The sequence below is a fragment of the Penaeus vannamei genome, chromosome 8 (assembly GCF_042767895.1).
Source record: "Penaeus vannamei isolate JL-2024 chromosome 8, ASM4276789v1, whole genome shotgun sequence".
Lineage (NCBI taxonomy): Eukaryota > Metazoa > Arthropoda > Malacostraca > Decapoda > Penaeidae > Penaeus > Penaeus vannamei.
Window position 1 is genome coordinate 31,981,844 of NC_091556.1, and position 17,500 is coordinate 31,999,343.

Here is a 17,500-nt window from a genome sequence, read left to right on the forward strand (position 1 = left end):
GAACTCCTTGCGTGCAACGAGTGACGTCGAAAATTTCCCTAGAACTCCTTGCGTGCAACGAGTGACGTCGAAAATCTCCCTAGAACTCCTTGCGTGCAACGAGTGACGTCGAAAATTTCCCTAGAACTCCTTGCGTGCAACGAGTGACGTCGAAAATCTCCCTAGAACTCCTTGCGTGCAACGAGTGACGTCGAAAATCTCCCTAGAACTCCTTGCATGCAACGAGTGACGTCGAAAATCTCCCTAGAACTCCTTGCGTGCAACGAGTGACGTCGAAAATTTCCCTAGAACTCCTTGCGTGCAACGAGTGACGTCAAAAATCTCCCTAGAACTCCTTGCGTGCAACGAGTGACGTCGAAAATCTCCCTAGAACTCCTTGCGTGCAACGAGTGACGTCGAAAATCTCCCTAGAACTCCTTGCATGCAACGAGTGACGTCGAAAATCTCCCTAGAACTCCTTGCATGCAACGAGTGACGTCGAAAATCTCCCTAGAACTCCTTGCGTGCAACGAGTGACGTCGAAAATCTCCCTAGAACTCCTTGCATGCAACGAGTGACGTCGAAAATCTCCCTAGAACTCCTTGCATGCAACGAGTGACGTCGAAAATCTCCCTAGAACTCCTTGCGTGCAACGAGTGACGTCGAAAATCTCCCTAGAACTCCTTGCATGCAACGAGTGACGTCGAAAATCTCCCTAGAACTCCTTGCGTGCAACGAGTGACGTCGAAAATCTCCCTAGAACTCCTTGCGTGCAACGAGTGACGTCGAAAATCTCCCTAGAACTCCTTGCGTGCAACGAGTGACGTCGAAAATCTCCCTAGAACTCCTTGCATGCAACGAGTGACGTCGAAAATCTCCCTAGAACTCCTTGCGTGCAACGAGTGACGTCGAAAATCTCCCTAGAACTCCTTGCGTGCAACGAGTGACGTCGAAAATCTCCCTAGAACTCCTTGCGTGCAACGAGTGACGTCGAATATCTCCCTAGAACTCCTTGCGTGCAACGAGTGACGTCAAAAATCTCCCTAGAACTCCTTGCGTGCAACGAGTGACGTCGAAAATCTCCCTAGAACTCCTTGCGTGCAACGAGTGACGTCGAAAATCTCCCTAGAACTCCTTGCGTGCAACGAGTGACGTCGAAAATCTCCCTAGAACTCCTTGCATGCAACGAGTGACGTCGAAAATCTCCCTAGAACTCCTTGCGTGCAACGAGTGACGTCGAAAATCTCCCTAGAACTCCTTGCGTGCAACGAGTGACGTCGAAAATCTCCCTAGAACTCCTTGCATGCAACGAGTGACGTCGAAAATCTCCCTAGAACTCCTTGCGTGCAACGAGTGACGTCGAAAATCTCCCTAGAACTCCTTGCGTGCAACGAGTGACGTCGAAAATCTCCCTAGAACTCCTTGCGTGCAACGAGTGACGTCGAAAATCTCCCTAGAACTCCTTGCGTGCAACGAGTGACGTCGAAAATCTCCCTAGAACTCCTTGCGTGCAACGAGTGACGTCGAAAATCTCCCTAGAACTCCTTGCATGCAACGAGTGACGTCAAAAATCTCCCTAGAACTCCTTGCGTGCAACGAGTGACGTCGAAAATCTCCCTAGAACTCCTTGCGTGCAACGAGTGACGTCGAAAATCTCCCTAGAACTCCTTGCATGCAACGAGTGACGTCGAAAATCACCATAGAACTCCTTGCGTGCAACGAGTGACGTCGAAAATCTCCCTAGAACTCCTTGCGTGCAACGAGTGACGTCGAAAATCTCCCTAGAACTCCTTGCGTGCAACGAGTGACGTCGAAAATCTCCCTAGAACTCCTTGCGTGCAACGAGTGACGTCGAAAATCTCCCTAGAACTCCTTGCGTGCAACGAGTGACGTCAAAAAGCCCCGCTTGGCGTTTCGAAAGGAAGGCGACCACTTCGCGGAGCCTCGGCGACGTAGGGGGAAGCTGGAGACAGTTTGGGGAATTTTTATTTTTATTTTTTTTTTATTTTTATTATTTTTTTTTTTTTGGGGGGGGGGTAGGTCGTTGGGCCCGTTTCCAATGGTCAGGTCGTCGCTATTGATCCAGGTGTAGAAAAGAAAATTAAATGAACACGAAGTTAGGACGGAGTTGCTCAAGACCGTGAACGAAGACAAGCATAAAGATGGTCGATTTACCCAGCAGGAAGCATCAGTGTAGCACTGCCTCAAGAAGTAACGCCGGAATTGTCACCTTCCCATTTTACAAATATTATCCCTCAAGTAGTTTTTTCTTTTTCTTCTTTTTTGGCCCTGCTCTCGTGAAAATTGAGAAGTCCCCCCGACCGCGCTCCAGAAGTGTCAGAAAATATAGCTACAGAGCCATATCTCGGGCCCACCAGCTCCGCGTCTTGAATTCCTAGCATTCAGCAGACAAATGCGTCCATCCTCTTGCCCTCCCCCTCCCCCTCCCTCCGTCCCTCCTTGCTCTCCCCTTCCTCCGACCCTCTCCCTCCTTACCCTCCTTCTTACCCTCCCCCTCCCTCCGCCCCCCCATCCATCACCCACCCTGCCCCGCGCCATACTTGTTCTTTGTTGATGTAGGTAACAAGCGGGAGGGAGGGAGGGAGGGAGGGAGAGAGAGAGAGAGAGAGAGAGAGAGAGAGAGAGAGAGAGGGAGGGAGGGAGGGAGGGAGGGAGGGAGGGAGAGAGAGAGAGAGAGAGAGAGAGAGAGAGAGAGAGAGAGAGAGAGAGAGAGAGAGAGAGAGAGAGAGAGAGAGAGAGGGGAGAGGGAGAGGGAGGGAGGGAGGGAGAGAGGGAGAGAGGGAGGGAGGGAGGGAGGGGAGAGAGAGAGAGAGAGTAAAAAAAAAGAAAAAGAAAAAAAAAAGATTGAAGAGCAGTTAGGCGGATGAGAAAAAAGGGAGAAAGGGAAAGCGAAAAGGCTAGAGGAAAATGACGCCGAGTGAGAGTGCTTGATGTGTATTTACATTCTGGACGTAAATTCCAGCGAATGGTTGAACGCATCTCGAGCCCCGTGATGCCGTTGCGTAATTGGGGCAGAGGAGGAGAAGAGGGAGGAGGGAGGAAGGAGGATATGGAGGAGAATGAGGGAGGAGGGAGATGGAGGAAGGAGGAGGAATATAGGGGAGAATGATAGAAGAGGGGGAAGGAGGTGGGGGAGAATGATGGAGGAGGGAGGAGGGAGATGGAGGAGGGAGGAGGGATATGGGGGAGAATGATGGAAGAGGGGGAAGGAGGTGGGGGAGAATGATGGAGGAAGGAGGAGGGAAATGGGGGAGAGTGATGGAGGAGAGGGAAGAAGATGGGGTGGGGGAAGGAGATGGAGGAGGACGGGAGAGAAAGATCTTTGTTACGGGGTGGCGAGTGGAGTACAAAGACGAGGTGAAAGACGAGCGACTGGTAGTAGTGATACACGTAAACATTAGCTTGGTTAAACGAGAAAAGATTGTCTCCCTGTCTGGGCGGAGTGGGGCGAGTGAGGGATGGTGGCTCGCGTGTTAATGATCTGCCCCGAGTGAGCTGCGTCTGAAAAAGGGGGAAAAAAGTGACGAAAGGGCCGAGTTGTGGCGCTGCTGTACAGTTTATCACCCGTTAGTGCATTTCGCGCCGTGCGGTGGAAACTCTGTTGGTCCGCGGCAGAATGTTGATTGAACGCAACAAATGGATGTGGAAACTTTCATGCTTGCCACTTCGCCCTGAGATAAACGACATTTTTATATATGAACGACACTCTTGGTGGAGATGGACGACGCATATAGAGGAGACAAACGACACTTTGGGGAAGGTGCGGGACTTTCTCAGGAAAGACGAACGAGGCGCTGCGGCCAACATGATTGGGCGTGATGCCATCCGTGTCCACTCGGGCGTAATGGGGCGCCCAAAACTATATAAAACCCGACGCTCAACAACTGGAAGGGAAATGCCAGAGATCAGTGAACCCGGGCTAAAGTCAACGACGGGGGGACTTAAAGGGCTCGATGTTTGCGGAGAAAACAGCGCTCCAGTTTTTGGCGTATTGGAGCCGCTGCCCGCGAGACATATGAGCCTGACACGCGGCGCGGCGGGGGAGACTACGCAGCGGGAGATATGGGCCGACGCAGGGGGAGGAGGTGCTCGGGCCTTAACCAGGGCTGATGTGGCGCCCCGGGGGGAGGGAGGGAGGGCCTGCGGCGGAGGAGGACGTCGGGAAAGGAGGCTCTCGACGGGGCCAGGGAGGGAGGACGAGGGAGAGGAATATCTGCCTGTGTGCTGCTTAACTTGTCCATTCGAGGGCGACGGCGGAGCGAAGCTGGAGAGTTGCTGTGGCAAACGACATTTTTTTCTGTTTTTTAATCGGGATAAAGTTTTGTGCCAATGTAGGAGATGGGGCGACGTTTAGGACCCTTCGACACGCGAGGGGCCGTGACGGTCACTTAGTGTTCTGCTGCCAGGGACCCGGCGGACTCTAATTTCTGGCCGAGTCTCTGGGAACAGTCTGACGTGTCTTCTCTCAACCTGAAATAGCAGTGGTGATATATTAAATGTGGTGCATGGATTTTTTTCTCTCTCTCTCGTTTAGAAGAGGTCCACACAGTTGGGTATGCAAGTTCTGGTGTGCACGGTTACATCTGATATTCCGAAAGGCCACAGGTAAATCGTTTTTCGCAAGGATATGGACTATCCGGAGGTCGCCAGATAAGCAGCGCGTGTCAGATGTACAGCCGGGCAGAGAAGCGTGCCGTCCAGGTGTGACGGCGGCGGTGCGCGGTGAGGGCCGACGGCAGTATTGGCAGAGCCGCAATGTATCCCCGTCCTTCGAGGCAGCCAGTTCGCCACCTGTTGAGCCCTCGCCTCGCCTCCAAAGCTGATAGTCCTTAAAGGTTCCGTGCAGCGCGGGCATCCGCCACAGGAAGGCGGCGCCGCACCGTGTGGACTCCTGAGCCATGTTGCCTTCGTCCGATCCGAATTTCACGGGACGAAAACGGTTTTTACGCTCCCTTGCGCTTGCAGGCTCCGACGGGAGGGCATTTAATGTCAGCCTCACGCCGTGCGCCAGGGCTGTTGCTACTGTCCTGCACTCGCCTGCCTGCATTAACCGGCATTTCCCAGCCTCACCGTGAAGCCATTTGCACCCGGCTCGGATACCTGGAACTCAGCGGTCCTCTTGTCTTCTTCAGATAAGGGGATGGAATTTTGTTTCGCGTTATACAGGGAAGATCTCTCGTGTGTTCCCTAATGTCGATTTAAGAAGACCTTGGTAATGTGCGCTTGGCCTCGCATCTGTTTTCTAGACGGGGTTGCAGAGGGGCGGGCGCCGTGGTGTAGGAGCTTTCTTTTTCTTTCTTTTCTTTTTTTCTTTTTTTTTTCTTTTTTCTTCCTCGTCTTCTTTGGTCTGCAGCGTTCACATGCTCATATTAATGAATGTGATTTATTTATTAGATAAAAGTAGATATTGATTGTTGTTTCGGGTGAATTTGTATGCGCCCACATGCTCGCTTATGCTCTGTTCTCTCTCTCTCTCGCTCTCTCTCTCTCTCTCTCTCTCTCTCTCTCTCTCTCTCTCTCTCTCTCTCTCTCTCTCTCTCTCTCTCTCTCTCTCTCTCTCTCTCTCTCTCCCTCTCTCTCCCTCCCTCTCTCTCTCCCTCCCCCTCTCTCTCTCCCTCCCCCTCTCTCTCTCCCTCCCCCTCTCTCTCCCTCCCCCTCTCTCTCTCTCCCTCCCCCTCTCTCTCTCCCTCCCCCTCTCTCTCTCTCCCTCCCCCTCTCTCTCTCTCCCTCCCCCTCTCTCTCTCTCCCTCCCCCTCTCTCTCTCTCCCTCCCTCTCTCTCTCTCCCTCCCCCTCTCTCTCTCCCTCTCTCTCTCTCCCTCTCTCTCCTCGCTCTCCTCCTCTCTCTCGGTAATTACTTCACAGGCCTCCATGATTATTATTTACCTTATTTGTGCTTCGTATCCTTTTCGTCGTCACTTCAGTGTTTCGTATAACATTTCCTTGTTTGAAAATTCCAAGTGTAATATACTCTTCAGCACTAATTTCATTAGCACCGCATGCAATCCCGTAGTTTATCATGATTGAATCTAATTTCATTCCCGAAATCCACCGCCCCAATTACACTTTAATGTAATGGTATATTTAAAGCTAATAATGAGTCTTCTAAGGTTTGGAAGTAAGATTATTTGTATTTTTTTGTCTTCATTCTTTTATTTTGCTTGGGCGAGGTAAATGCTGATTATGATTGTTGCACGCAACGCATTCACACACACGCACGCGCGCTCTCACAGACATACACACACACACACACACACACACACACACACACACACACACACACACACACACACACACACACACACACACAAACACACACACACACACAAACACAAACACACACTCACACTCTCTCTCTCTCTCTCTCTCTCTCTCTCTCTCTCTCTCTCTCTCTCTCTCTCTCTCTCTCTCTCTCCTCCTCTCTCTCTCTCTCTCTCTCTCTCTCTCTCTCTCTCTCTCTCTCTCTCTCTCTCTCTCTCTCTCTCTCTCTCTCTCTCTCTCTCTCTCTCTCTCTCTCTCTCTCTCTCTCTCTCTCTCTCTCTCTCTCTCTCTCTCTCTCTCTCTCTCTCTCTCTCTCTCTCTCTCTCTCTCTCTCTCTCTCAAATTGTGTCATTACTGGCTATTGATACAATTGATTTCCAATGTCATCTGTAAGAACGTTAGAGAATGCAGACACTTCATCCTCTCAGTTGTTCACCAGAACATAAAGAGAATAACTTTAGACGGTTTATCCGCCCTTTTTCTCTCTTGCATTTTCATGTTATTCTTCGTCTCGTTCTGCCTTGCCAAGAGTATTTAATTTCAAGTTACCTTTTCCCGATTGTCGTTGATGTTATTGCTATCGTTATTCTATATTCTTATTATTATTGCTGTCGTTATTTTTGTTATTTTTATTGTTATTATTATCGCAATTATTATTATTAGTGTTGTTATTATCATTATCTATTATTATTTCATCATTATTATCGCAGTTATTTATATTAATTGATGTGTTTTTATCATTATCATCATCACAATCCCAGCGTAAAGCCAACTTTTTTTTATATACTATTCACAATGAGTTAGTATTTTAACGGCATCGTTCTCAGTGAAAGCGGAAAGTATTTTGTGCATTGAACTGGCGCAACCGAGGACCTTGGGTACAACCATCTGAAGCTTATGGCCCAGAATTCGGTCGATTTACTTCCTCTGGCTGAAGCTCGTTCCTCCCACTCGGTTGCAAACACTGCTCGCCGAGTTTTATCCACGAGCGCAGGTGGACGTCTTTGGGGAGATTGTGTGTGTCTGTGGCAACGTATGTGACTTGGAAGCTGGCATTTCGAGGGGGGCGTGAAGTGTGGGGTTGTGAAAGAGGGAGGGGGAGGGAGACAGGTAGACAGAGAAAACGGGGGAAATAAACGAGGGAGAGAGAGGGCGAGAGGGAGGAGAGGAAGAGGCAGAGGGAGAAGAAGAGACAAAGGGAAAAGAAGAGGAAGAGGCAGAGGCATAGGGAGAGGAAGAGAGAGAGAGAATGAGAATAAACGAAAGAAGGAAAAGTCCGTGAGCAGCCCCGTGAGCCCAGAGCCACCACCAAAGGAGAGCCCGCAGACGAGGCCCATTCCCTTCCCTGGAGCGCACCAGCGAGTCCCAGGAATTCCCTTCCCGCCCTCGAGAGCAACATCCAGAGGTGAATCTTGGGCGCGGGGATCCTTCCTTATTAGACGGCGGCAAAGAGTATGTATGAGTCATTTCTATGCGCGCGGTGGGCCGAGGTGAGGCCAGAAGGAAGCGATTTGGTGTTGAATGTGTAGGAAGTCGCGTAAAAAGCAGCGAGTTGGGGCTACTGTGGTCTAGGGTTTGTGCTACAGGGAATCGGGCTTGTCCGGCCGTTTGCCTGGCGTCGGGGATAGGGCCTCGAATCCGACAGGCGACGGGTCTGTTTGTGCGCGGCCTTGGTTTGTTGTTTGTGGGAATAGGGCCTTGTTGATGGGATTTAGTCAGGGAGGTATGGCAGTGCTAATGAGGCTGGCCTTGGAGGTGGCCAATAGTTCCTCTTTTTTCTCTCTCACTCTCTCTCTCTCTCTCTCTCTCTCTCTCTCTCTCTCTCTCTCTCTCTCTCTCTCTCTCTCTCTCTCTCTCTCTCTCTCTCTCTCTCTCTCTCTCTCTCTCTCTCCCTCCCTCCCTCCCTCCCCCCCCCTCTCTCTCTCTCTCTCTCTCTCTCTCTCTCTCTCTCTCTCCCTCTCTCCCTCTCTCTCTCTCTCTCTCCCTCTCTCTCCCTCTCTCTCTCCCTCTCCCTCTCTCCCTCTCCCTCTCCCTCTCCCTCTCTCTCTCCCTCTCCTCCCCTCCACCTCCCCCTCCCTCCCTCCCTCCCTCCCTCCCTCCCTCCCTTTCTTTCAAGGTGAGAATCTGTACCTTTTCAAGTTTTATGTAACGTTCTTGTTAATGATATACGGTGCGCAGTTGACATACAAAGGTTAACAAACCTTAAACCTACTTTTCATTCGAAAAGATATGCGTATGAATATCATAAATACACGATTTAATAAATCGGTCAACTTCTTCGACAAGCCCATGAAATATTTTCTTTCTGGGGATATTTTTGGAAAGACAAGAAGAAAAGTTTAAATCCATCTTTGTAGAAGTCACTCAGGAGAATCAAACTTCCGTTTCACCGCGAGATTGGGAAGTTGAAAAGCAGCGCCGCGTTTACTTCACGGCGCGCGGCCAAACTGTCCTCGAAGTTGGGGCCGAAGGAAGAAATCTCTCTCGCGGGATTTTCTCTGCGGTTTGATGTCTAGGGAAATGATTTATTGTTATTGTTATTTGATGATGATGATGTTATTATTGCTTTCATTGCTGTCTATTGCTGATGTGGGTTAGATCTCTTTATTTTTTTTCATTATCTTTATTGATATTACTATTATCATTATTGTTATTACTATTATGATAATGATTTTACCATTATCATTATCGGTTATTATTATCATCAGTATTATTTCATTATTATTACTATCACCATCATCATTATTATTATTTTTATGTGTCTATTTCTTAACTAAGAGCTTTTTGCTGTCCCCTTCTTTCATCCTAACAAGGACAGCGACGTGCTTCAAACTTTTATCGTTGAACTTCTCATCGCAGTTCAATCTGACTTCAGTGGGATTTGTTGGCTCTTGGAAAGGGTTATTTAATTTCTCAGAATGATGAATATTTTGCTTTGATTCTAAACAAAGGGATCGTTTCAGAAGAGTATGGGGTAACGTTACAGCTTGTCCGCAGTGTTAGGCGAAGCAAACCGTGTAAAAGGAAAGTCGGGGAAGTAAGCTGTTGCTGTCGGCCGACCGGCCCGGGGAGCAGAGGGAGAGAAGGATTGGTATGGGCCGCCGTCGCCGTAATGATATGCTGCGAACAGAGTCGGGGACTTCCAAGCAGCGTCGGTTTGGTGTGGTTATGTGCGTGGTCGTTCTCCTCGCCGCGTGCCCGCCGTGGCCTGAATACGGAATGCGGGGGTTGTGGCCAGATATCTCCGTAGGCCTAGGTGGTCTGCGTCGCCAGATGGTCGTTAAAAGTGTTATTTAATGCACTTCGGCTTACACATCGTGTGCGTACGCATATTGACTACATATATAGGCATAAGTGCCCGCTTACACATCCACTAGTCCATGTAACTATGTCAGTGTATCTATGTATATATGTCGTTCAGTTTATGTATATATCTATATCCGGACCCATATATATATATATATATATATATATATATATATATATATATATATATATATATATACATACATACATACATACATACATACATACATACATACATACATATACACACACACACACACACACACACACACACACACACACACACACACACACACACACACACACACACACACACACACACACACACACATACACACACACCCCAGTGTGTGTGTATGTGTGTGTGTGTGTGTGTGTGTGTGTGTGTGTGTGTGTGTGTGTGTGTGTGTGTGTGTGTGTGTGTGTGTGAGAATGTGAATGTTTTTTTTTCTTATTCGTTCTTTTTCCATACATGTGTGGGCCTGTATACGTAAGATGTGCATTCTCATGACACCCTATCCACCCCACAAACACACATATATACCACATACATTCTGTATTCAAACCGCCATGCAGCACACACACACACACACACACACACACACACACACACACACACACACACACACACACACACACACACACACACACACACACACACACACACACACACACACACATTATACATATTAACACCGGCCCTTGATTCCCCTCATCAAGTCGAGCCCCACCGACACGCATTCGCGAGAGAGCAGCGCGAATTGGCGGAGATTTGCACCGTGTCATCCGACCCTGACACAGGCCCGTGAACTTGCATGATATATTGGCCGGGAAAAGCGCCATGACACGACCGAGGTGGAGGGACGTGGGGGGGGAGGGGGGGGTAATGGCCGGAGGGGGAATTGGAGGGCTGGTCACTGGAAACCGGAGGGAAGGAAGGGGTGGGAGAAAGAGTGAGTGAGGGAGAGAGATAGTGAGGGAGGGAGGGAGGGGGAGGAAGAGAGAGAATGAGGGAGGGAGAGAGAGAGGGAGAGGGGGGGTAGGGAGGGAGAGAGAGAGGGGGGGGGGGTAGGGAGAGAGAGGAAGTCTGACTGGCGGATGGGGAAGGAAAGAGGGAGTTGAAATTTGACCTTTGCTGCAGCGCTGAGGGGAGGGCGAGGAGGGGGGGGGGGAGGAAGTCCATAGCGTGTCGGTCGCAACAGGGGAAAAAGCTGGGGTTTTGAAGTGAAGGAGGAGGGGGTCAGATAACGTGATTTTTTGATAAGAGGTGAGGGGGTATTAACATGCTAAGTGTGTGGGTAGACTTCCACGAGTCATAAGGCATGTAAATGTTCTAGAAGATAAGAGAAATGGAAGGAATTTGAATAATGGCTTGGAAAGGTCCACTCACATTTCCACATTATGATGTCAGGGTCTTTAAAGAATAATTTCTTTTATATAGCCTGGTTTAAACTACTAATGGGGAAAAAATCACACATACAAACATCACGTGCACTGTGTGTGTGTGTGTGTGCGTGTGGGTGGGTGGGTGCGTGTGTGTGTGTGTGTGTGTGTGTGTGTGTGTGTGTGTGTGTGTGTGTGTGTGTGTGTGTACACGTTTGTCTCTATTTACTAGAAGATATGACCAAAAATATAGAATCACTTCATTTCCTCATTGGAGGAAAAATCAAAATGTGATCTTTCATTAATAGTGTATACAGCTTACTTTTTTCAAGATTCATATATATATATATATATATATATATATATATATATATATATATATATATATACATATACATATTTAAGAAACATCAGAGTATCAAATATCCCAGGAATATCAAATCATAAACCTATTCAAAATCAAAAAAGGTTTTAATGTTTCATTGCATGTTAGAGAGTGACCCTGTTTCCCCAGCCGTTCCTAACCGAGAGCGTTTCGCCGGCAGGCCAAGCATGGGGCGGTGACGGGATGAAGGCATCGTCCAGAGCGCAGGCGAAGGGGCGGGGCCAGCAGCCAGCAGGGTCGTCGCTCAGGAGAGTGAAGAACCCCGCCGCCAACAAGAAAACCTCCGCGCTCAAGTTTAAAGCTAAAGTATATTAAGAAGGATCTTGTTTCTTTTGAAGTAGATTGAAGAGGTTTTCTGTTAAAGTACATTAATGGTTCTGTTACAGTATTGTGAGGTTTTATTAAAGTACTGTGTATTGAAAAGATTCTGTTAAAGTATATTTGAGAAGGGTTCTGTTAGTCCGGTTCTGTTATGAATCTTTTCCTTTTGTTTTCTTTTTTTAGTATTGGGCCATGCTTTAGTCCTTCCTTGTGAACATTTTGGTGGTACAATACCCCAGTGAGTTATCTGTCCTTTTTATCTTCAATGTAAAATGTTTTGTGCCAATATTTAGCCTATTTGCAAATGAAGAAGGCTGTTGGTTGTCATACTGCTTTCAAAAAACTATTATCGGTATGAGCATAACTAATATGTTTTTTTTCCTTCGTAGGCATCAAAACATGAGAGTGGAAAAACCCCCTCGCCACGCCAGAGCAACGGAGGCAAAGCCATCCCCAAACATTCCCCAGCGAGTTCCAGCAGCGACTCTTCCAGCAAGGGCTCCTCAGGGGCCTCGAGAGGGCGCACATTGAAGGCCAGAAGCCACTCTCCGGGCCGGGCATCGTCGCACACGTCGCCACCGGGGAAGTCCTCAGTGAAGTCCCCTGCAAAGCGGTCGCCGGGGAGGTCTCCCCAGAGAGGCTCCAGCGACGCCCCGAAGGCTGCGGGGCGGCCCGGGAAGACCGCCGTGAAGAGCGACGCGGAGGCTTCCAAGTCCGGAAAGACGGCCGATTCCTCTAGCGCCGCGAAGGTGAAGGCGGAGAAGGAGAGAGCGGAGGCGAAGGCGGGGAAGGACACGTCTTCGGAAAGCGATACCTCCCAGACTGTCAAGGCGGTGTCGGACAAGGGGAAAAAGTCTGCGACAACGGTTCCCTCCAGACGGAACTCCGAGTCCAAAAGTGACACCAGTGGCAAGTCCAATGATGACAAGGATGGGAAGAAAAAGGCAAAGAAAAATAATAAGGAAATAGTTAGTGAGAAGGAGGAGAGTGACAAGGAAGTGAAGAAAAAGACAAAGAAAACTCAAGACGAAAAGGAGGATAATGACAAAGATGCAAAGAAGAAGGGGAAGAAGACAGTGACAGAAATAGAGGAAACTGATAAGGAAGTGAAAAAGAAAGTCAACAAAGTTGTGGATGAAAAATCAGACAGTGATAAAGATATGAAAAAGAAAGTGAAAAAAATACAGGATGAAACAGATAAAGAGGTAAAAAAGAAAGTAAAGAAAAGTGTAGATGAAGTGACGAGTGCTCAAGAAAAGGAATCAAAAAAGAAGTCAAAGGACAAAACTGAAAACATAAAAGAAGGAAAGAAAAAAGATCAGAAAGTGGGTGGGGAGAAAGATGATAAGGAAAAAGAAGTAAAGAAGAAAGGGAAGAGAATAGTAGATGAAAGTGAATTAAAGGAGAAAGAAATGAAAAGAAAGTCAAAGAAACAAGTAGAAACTTCTCCAAAGGACGAAAGTGACAAGGATAATAAAAAGAAAAACAAAAAATCTGTCAGTGAAAAAGAAGAAAGTGATAAAGAGGAGAAAAAGAAAATGGAGAAACCAGAAGTTTTGAAAGATGAGAAAGATTCAAAAGCACTTGAAAAGGAGGTTAGTGTGATGGCAAGAGATAATCCGTCTAGTAAAGCCTCCCCAGAAGAGGAACCTCAAAAGGAAGTGTTGAAAAGTGATACCAAAGAAGAAAGTGTTGATGCTAGCCCTTCCGCAAACAAACCAAAGAACAAAAGTGTTAGAAAGGTGTCGGTAGATAGTGAAGGGGAAGACAGTTCTAAGTGTAATCAAAAAGAGATGAATGAAAATGGTGAACAAAGTGAGAAGGGTGAAGCTTCCCCTGAGAAGGACAGTTCTCAGGAAAAGGAGTCATCCGACAAGAAAAAGTTGGATAATATGAGCAGCACTTCGACTGAGGAGAAGGAAAAGACAGCTACAACAGTCTCTCAGGAAACACCAATGCCCAAGAAGAGAGGGAGGCCAAAGGGCAGCAAGAATAAGAGAAAAAATGATGGTTTGCCACCTGCAAGACCCAAGAAAGACAAGAAGAAGGCTAGTGCAAAACAGTTGCAAGAAAAGGCAGAGAGTAAATCCAAGAAAGAGAGAAGTGTCTTTTCCTTTTCAGAAAGTGATGGTGAAAAAGTGGAGAAGGTGTCAAAGAAGAAGACCAAGACAGCGCAGAATAAAGGTAGAAAGGCAAAGGAGCATGAGAAAGTAGAGGATGGTAACTCTAGTACAGACAATGGACTGACTGATGAAGAAACCAAAGATGTTGATAAAAGCAGTCACAAGGATAAGCATAAAGATAACAAATTAAAGAGCTCTCAGGTGCGGAAAGGTTCAAAGAAAGTACTTGGTAGTGTGGTATCAAAGCTGAAGAAGAAATCTGCTAAACCACGAGGTCATAAAAAGCTACCAGCAGCCTCAAAGGGAAGGAGAACCAAGAAGCAAAATTCTGATGCATCAGATTCAGAGGAGGAGAATGAGGACAAGAAACGATCCAGGACAAGAATAAGTAGAATTGCTAAGATTCGGTCTGATGAAAGTGACACTAGTGATAATGAAGATATTAAAAAGGCTCTATTAAACAGTGTTGCACATCTGAAAGGAGAAATAACAGATGATGAGCAGAGTGATGATGATGAAGACTGGGAGGCAGTGAAAGGCAAGAGAAGGAACAAGAGAGGTGGAAGAAGAAGAACAGGACTGACTGGGAAGAGGAACAAAAAGAAGGCTCCAGTGGAAAAACAAGCTGAGAAAAGTGATGTGGATGAAGATGAGGATGAAGATGATGGTGATGAAGGGGAGGACGATGCAGATTATGAAGACTATCCTGTGAGTAACAGAAGAGGGCCTGCAGGCAAGAAAAATAAGCAGAAGTTAGAAAAGTCTAGTAGCCAGCGAAAGGATAAGGACACTCCTAAAGGCCGGCCAAAAGTAGAATCATCCTCTGAAGAGAATGATGAGGAAGATGAAGTCAGACTGTCTCCTAAAAAGAAGTCAAAGAAGTCTTCCAAGGAAGAAAGCTCTGTTAGTAGGAAAAGTAAGAAGGTGACTTTTGTAAAGAAACCAGCAAGAAGTAGGGATGACACATCAGATGTTGATGAGAGTGATAAGGACAGTGATAGTGACTACGAAGCAAAAGGTCGAAAGAAGAAGATTGGCAAGTCAATACTGAAGAGCAAAAAGCATTTACCAAAAGGAAAGAAAAGAAGAGAAGATTCGGCTCCTCCCAGAGGACGTAAGGTACGAATGGCATATTTGAATGCAAGAGCCATGATGCATTGCATGAATGAAGATGCAAGAATTCCTCTTCCTGCCCTGCCAGCTGCAGTTAACAAAAGTGAAAGTATGGCACTAGTCCTGCATGGACAGGGCATTGGTGATAGCAATACAGATGAGGAATCAGATGATGAAGATAGGGACTATAATTCACACAGTAATAAACATGGAAAACGCCGTAAAAATACCAAAAGGAAGAATGAAGAGGAAACAGAGAAGAAAGTGAAAAAGAAAAGTAAAAGACGTGCAGGAGAGTTGGATGTCCATATGGAGATGCGAGACATGGTCGCCAAGAAGCGGATGGCCCTCCTCAATGCATCAGCTATTATGGCAGCAAGTTATTCAAATGAATCTCGAAGACGGAATCCAACAGCTAACACAAGCTCTTCAGCTGAGAGTGAGGTGACAAATGTTGACATCAAACGCAAAATATCAGTGAAGTCAACTAACAGGAGTTCAACAACTCGAAGTGTAATAACAGTCGAAGAAACTACCAAGAAAGTGAAAAAGGCTCAAGGAAGTAGAGAAACTGAAGTGGAAGAACACATCATAGTCAAGAAAAAAGTCAAGAGACAGAGTGGTTTGGACACAGACCGAGAGGAAGACAGCCATGGGACAGATCACTTGGAAATGGATCCTGATATATTAACAAAGAGCCCTGGTGATCCAGAGAGAATAGTTGTTGAGTCAACTCTGACTTATGTTACAACTCAGTCTCCCTCTGCACCACAGACTGTCACCATATCAGGGGAAAGCACTTACTGTATCTCTTCAAGTGATGGAAAGACAACCACAATGGTTAAAGAAGTGAAGCGGAAGTCAACAACCACTGGATGTTCTACTTCTTCTGCTCCTCCCACTGCTTACATTCCACCCACACACCATGTACAAGTGAGAATTACTTTTTATTTGGCATATATGTGCTCTTGGTTATTGATGCACCATTTCACAACATTGAGAATACTGCTACCAAAGTGAAACTGTAATAGTTGAAGGAATGAACCAAATTAGGCACACCAGATTATTTATCTTTTCTCAATTACAGCCTCAACCACCTCAAAAACCAGCAAACTACACACCACTTGAGGCACTGTCTGTCATGCAACCTGTGATGAGTCCAGGAGGCACAACAACACATCATCACCACCACCACCATCATCACCATCATCAGCAACCATCACCACACCATCCACCACCTTACCACCCACCCCCACATCCTCCTCCCCCTCCTCATCCGCATCACCAACCTCCACCACATCATCCTCTGCCACCACCACCACATCCCATTCCACCATCACCACACAGTCATACCCATCCTCATTACCATCATCCTCATCATCAGCCATACCCACCTCCTCCGTCCTCACATCCCCATGGCTCCACTCCTCCTGGTGGTCACCATTGTGGCTATAGACCTCCCCCACCTCCGCCTCCAGGACAACACAACCAGGCTGGAACTTCCCCAGCTGGTTCTGTAATGACAGCTCACACACACCCCAGTCACTCCTCACCCGGCTATATCCCCCCCAGCCATACTGTGACACCCCCACAGTCCGCCCCCACGCCACATCATTCACCCAAGCATATGGGCTCACCAAACCACATTTCATCTGGCCTCAAGAGCCCAACTGGAGGGCCAGGAATAAATCCACCTCCAGGTTCTCCACGGAGTGCACCTTCAGTGGGCCAGGCTGAGCGCCACCATTCAGCCTTCACTGCCCCAACGCCATCAGCACATGCTCCTGCAGCCTCAGCCCCTACAGGTGAGTTGGAATATCATATTTTTGACCCATATTGTTGTGGAGTGATTGAGGTCCATCACTGCAATACACCTGCAGCTTTTAAGCTTGAGTGATTTGCTTCTTGGGGTGTAAGTTCTCAGTTCCTCATTAAAATGTTCTATCTTAGTATTAACTCATAATTTGGTAATTTCTGTTGGCTTTGAATGGATTGGACTTTCACAACAACAACAACAAAAAAAAGAATGGACAAAGTTTTCTGAATATTTGTTAAGTAGAGAAAGACTTTACCAGTTTTATATTTAAGATAGCAGTAGGTGTAAACTGTAATGAAAGTGTAGCCACCAAAACTTGAGAGTACTTGCCATTATTTCTGAATTTACTTGTATTAATTATTCAGATTACTTTGAGCTTATATGGTATAAGGGTGTGTTGGAAACTTAGAATGAGGAATAGCAAATAAAAAAATGAGTAGAAAGCACTTTTTGCACCCTATCCTTGCTACCGCAAAATCTTTTAACCTATTCAAGAGACAAAAAGTAATCTGTACTGCTCTGCTTGAATAATTTCCTTTGTGATTCTGGCATTATGGTTGCAGGTCTTCTGACTATGATGGTTTTTCGTGTTTTAAACCATCACCCATTATAGCACTGTCAGTCAGGGGCAGCTGCCAGCTTTGTAGAACCTTGGTCACAGAGGACATAAAATCGCATTCTCAAGTTTTGGAGTGTTTGAATGTCAGTCTGAAATTATTATGGGCTTCATTATGTGTTGTTACTGAAATTGCATTTTGAAATAAAGTTGGTTGGGTGTATATACTTTCTTCATG

General features: G+C 46.9%; 1 protein-coding gene across 5 annotated transcripts in view; it reads left to right on the top strand.

Moving 5' to 3' along the window:
- The window catches only part of Hers (Histone gene-specific Epigenetic Repressor in late S phase), a 146,853-nt gene that overhangs the window by 104,044 nt on the left and 25,309 nt on the right, over positions 1-17,500 (top strand). For 3 of the 5 annotated variants that reach the window (XM_070124541.1, XM_070124543.1, XM_070124544.1), the window contains exons 4-6: positions 11,494-11,639; positions 12,044-15,823; positions 15,978-16,695. In XM_070124541.1, coding sequence (XP_069980642.1) covers positions 11,517-11,639; positions 12,044-15,823; positions 15,978-16,695 — 4,621 coding nt within the window. In that variant the 5' untranslated portion in view covers positions 11,494-11,516. Of the gene's footprint in view, positions 1-11,462; positions 11,640-11,837; positions 11,893-12,043; positions 15,824-15,977; positions 16,696-17,500 lie in introns of all 5 variants that reach the window. The other 2 variants (XM_070124546.1, XM_070124542.1) reach the window with 2 other exon arrangements.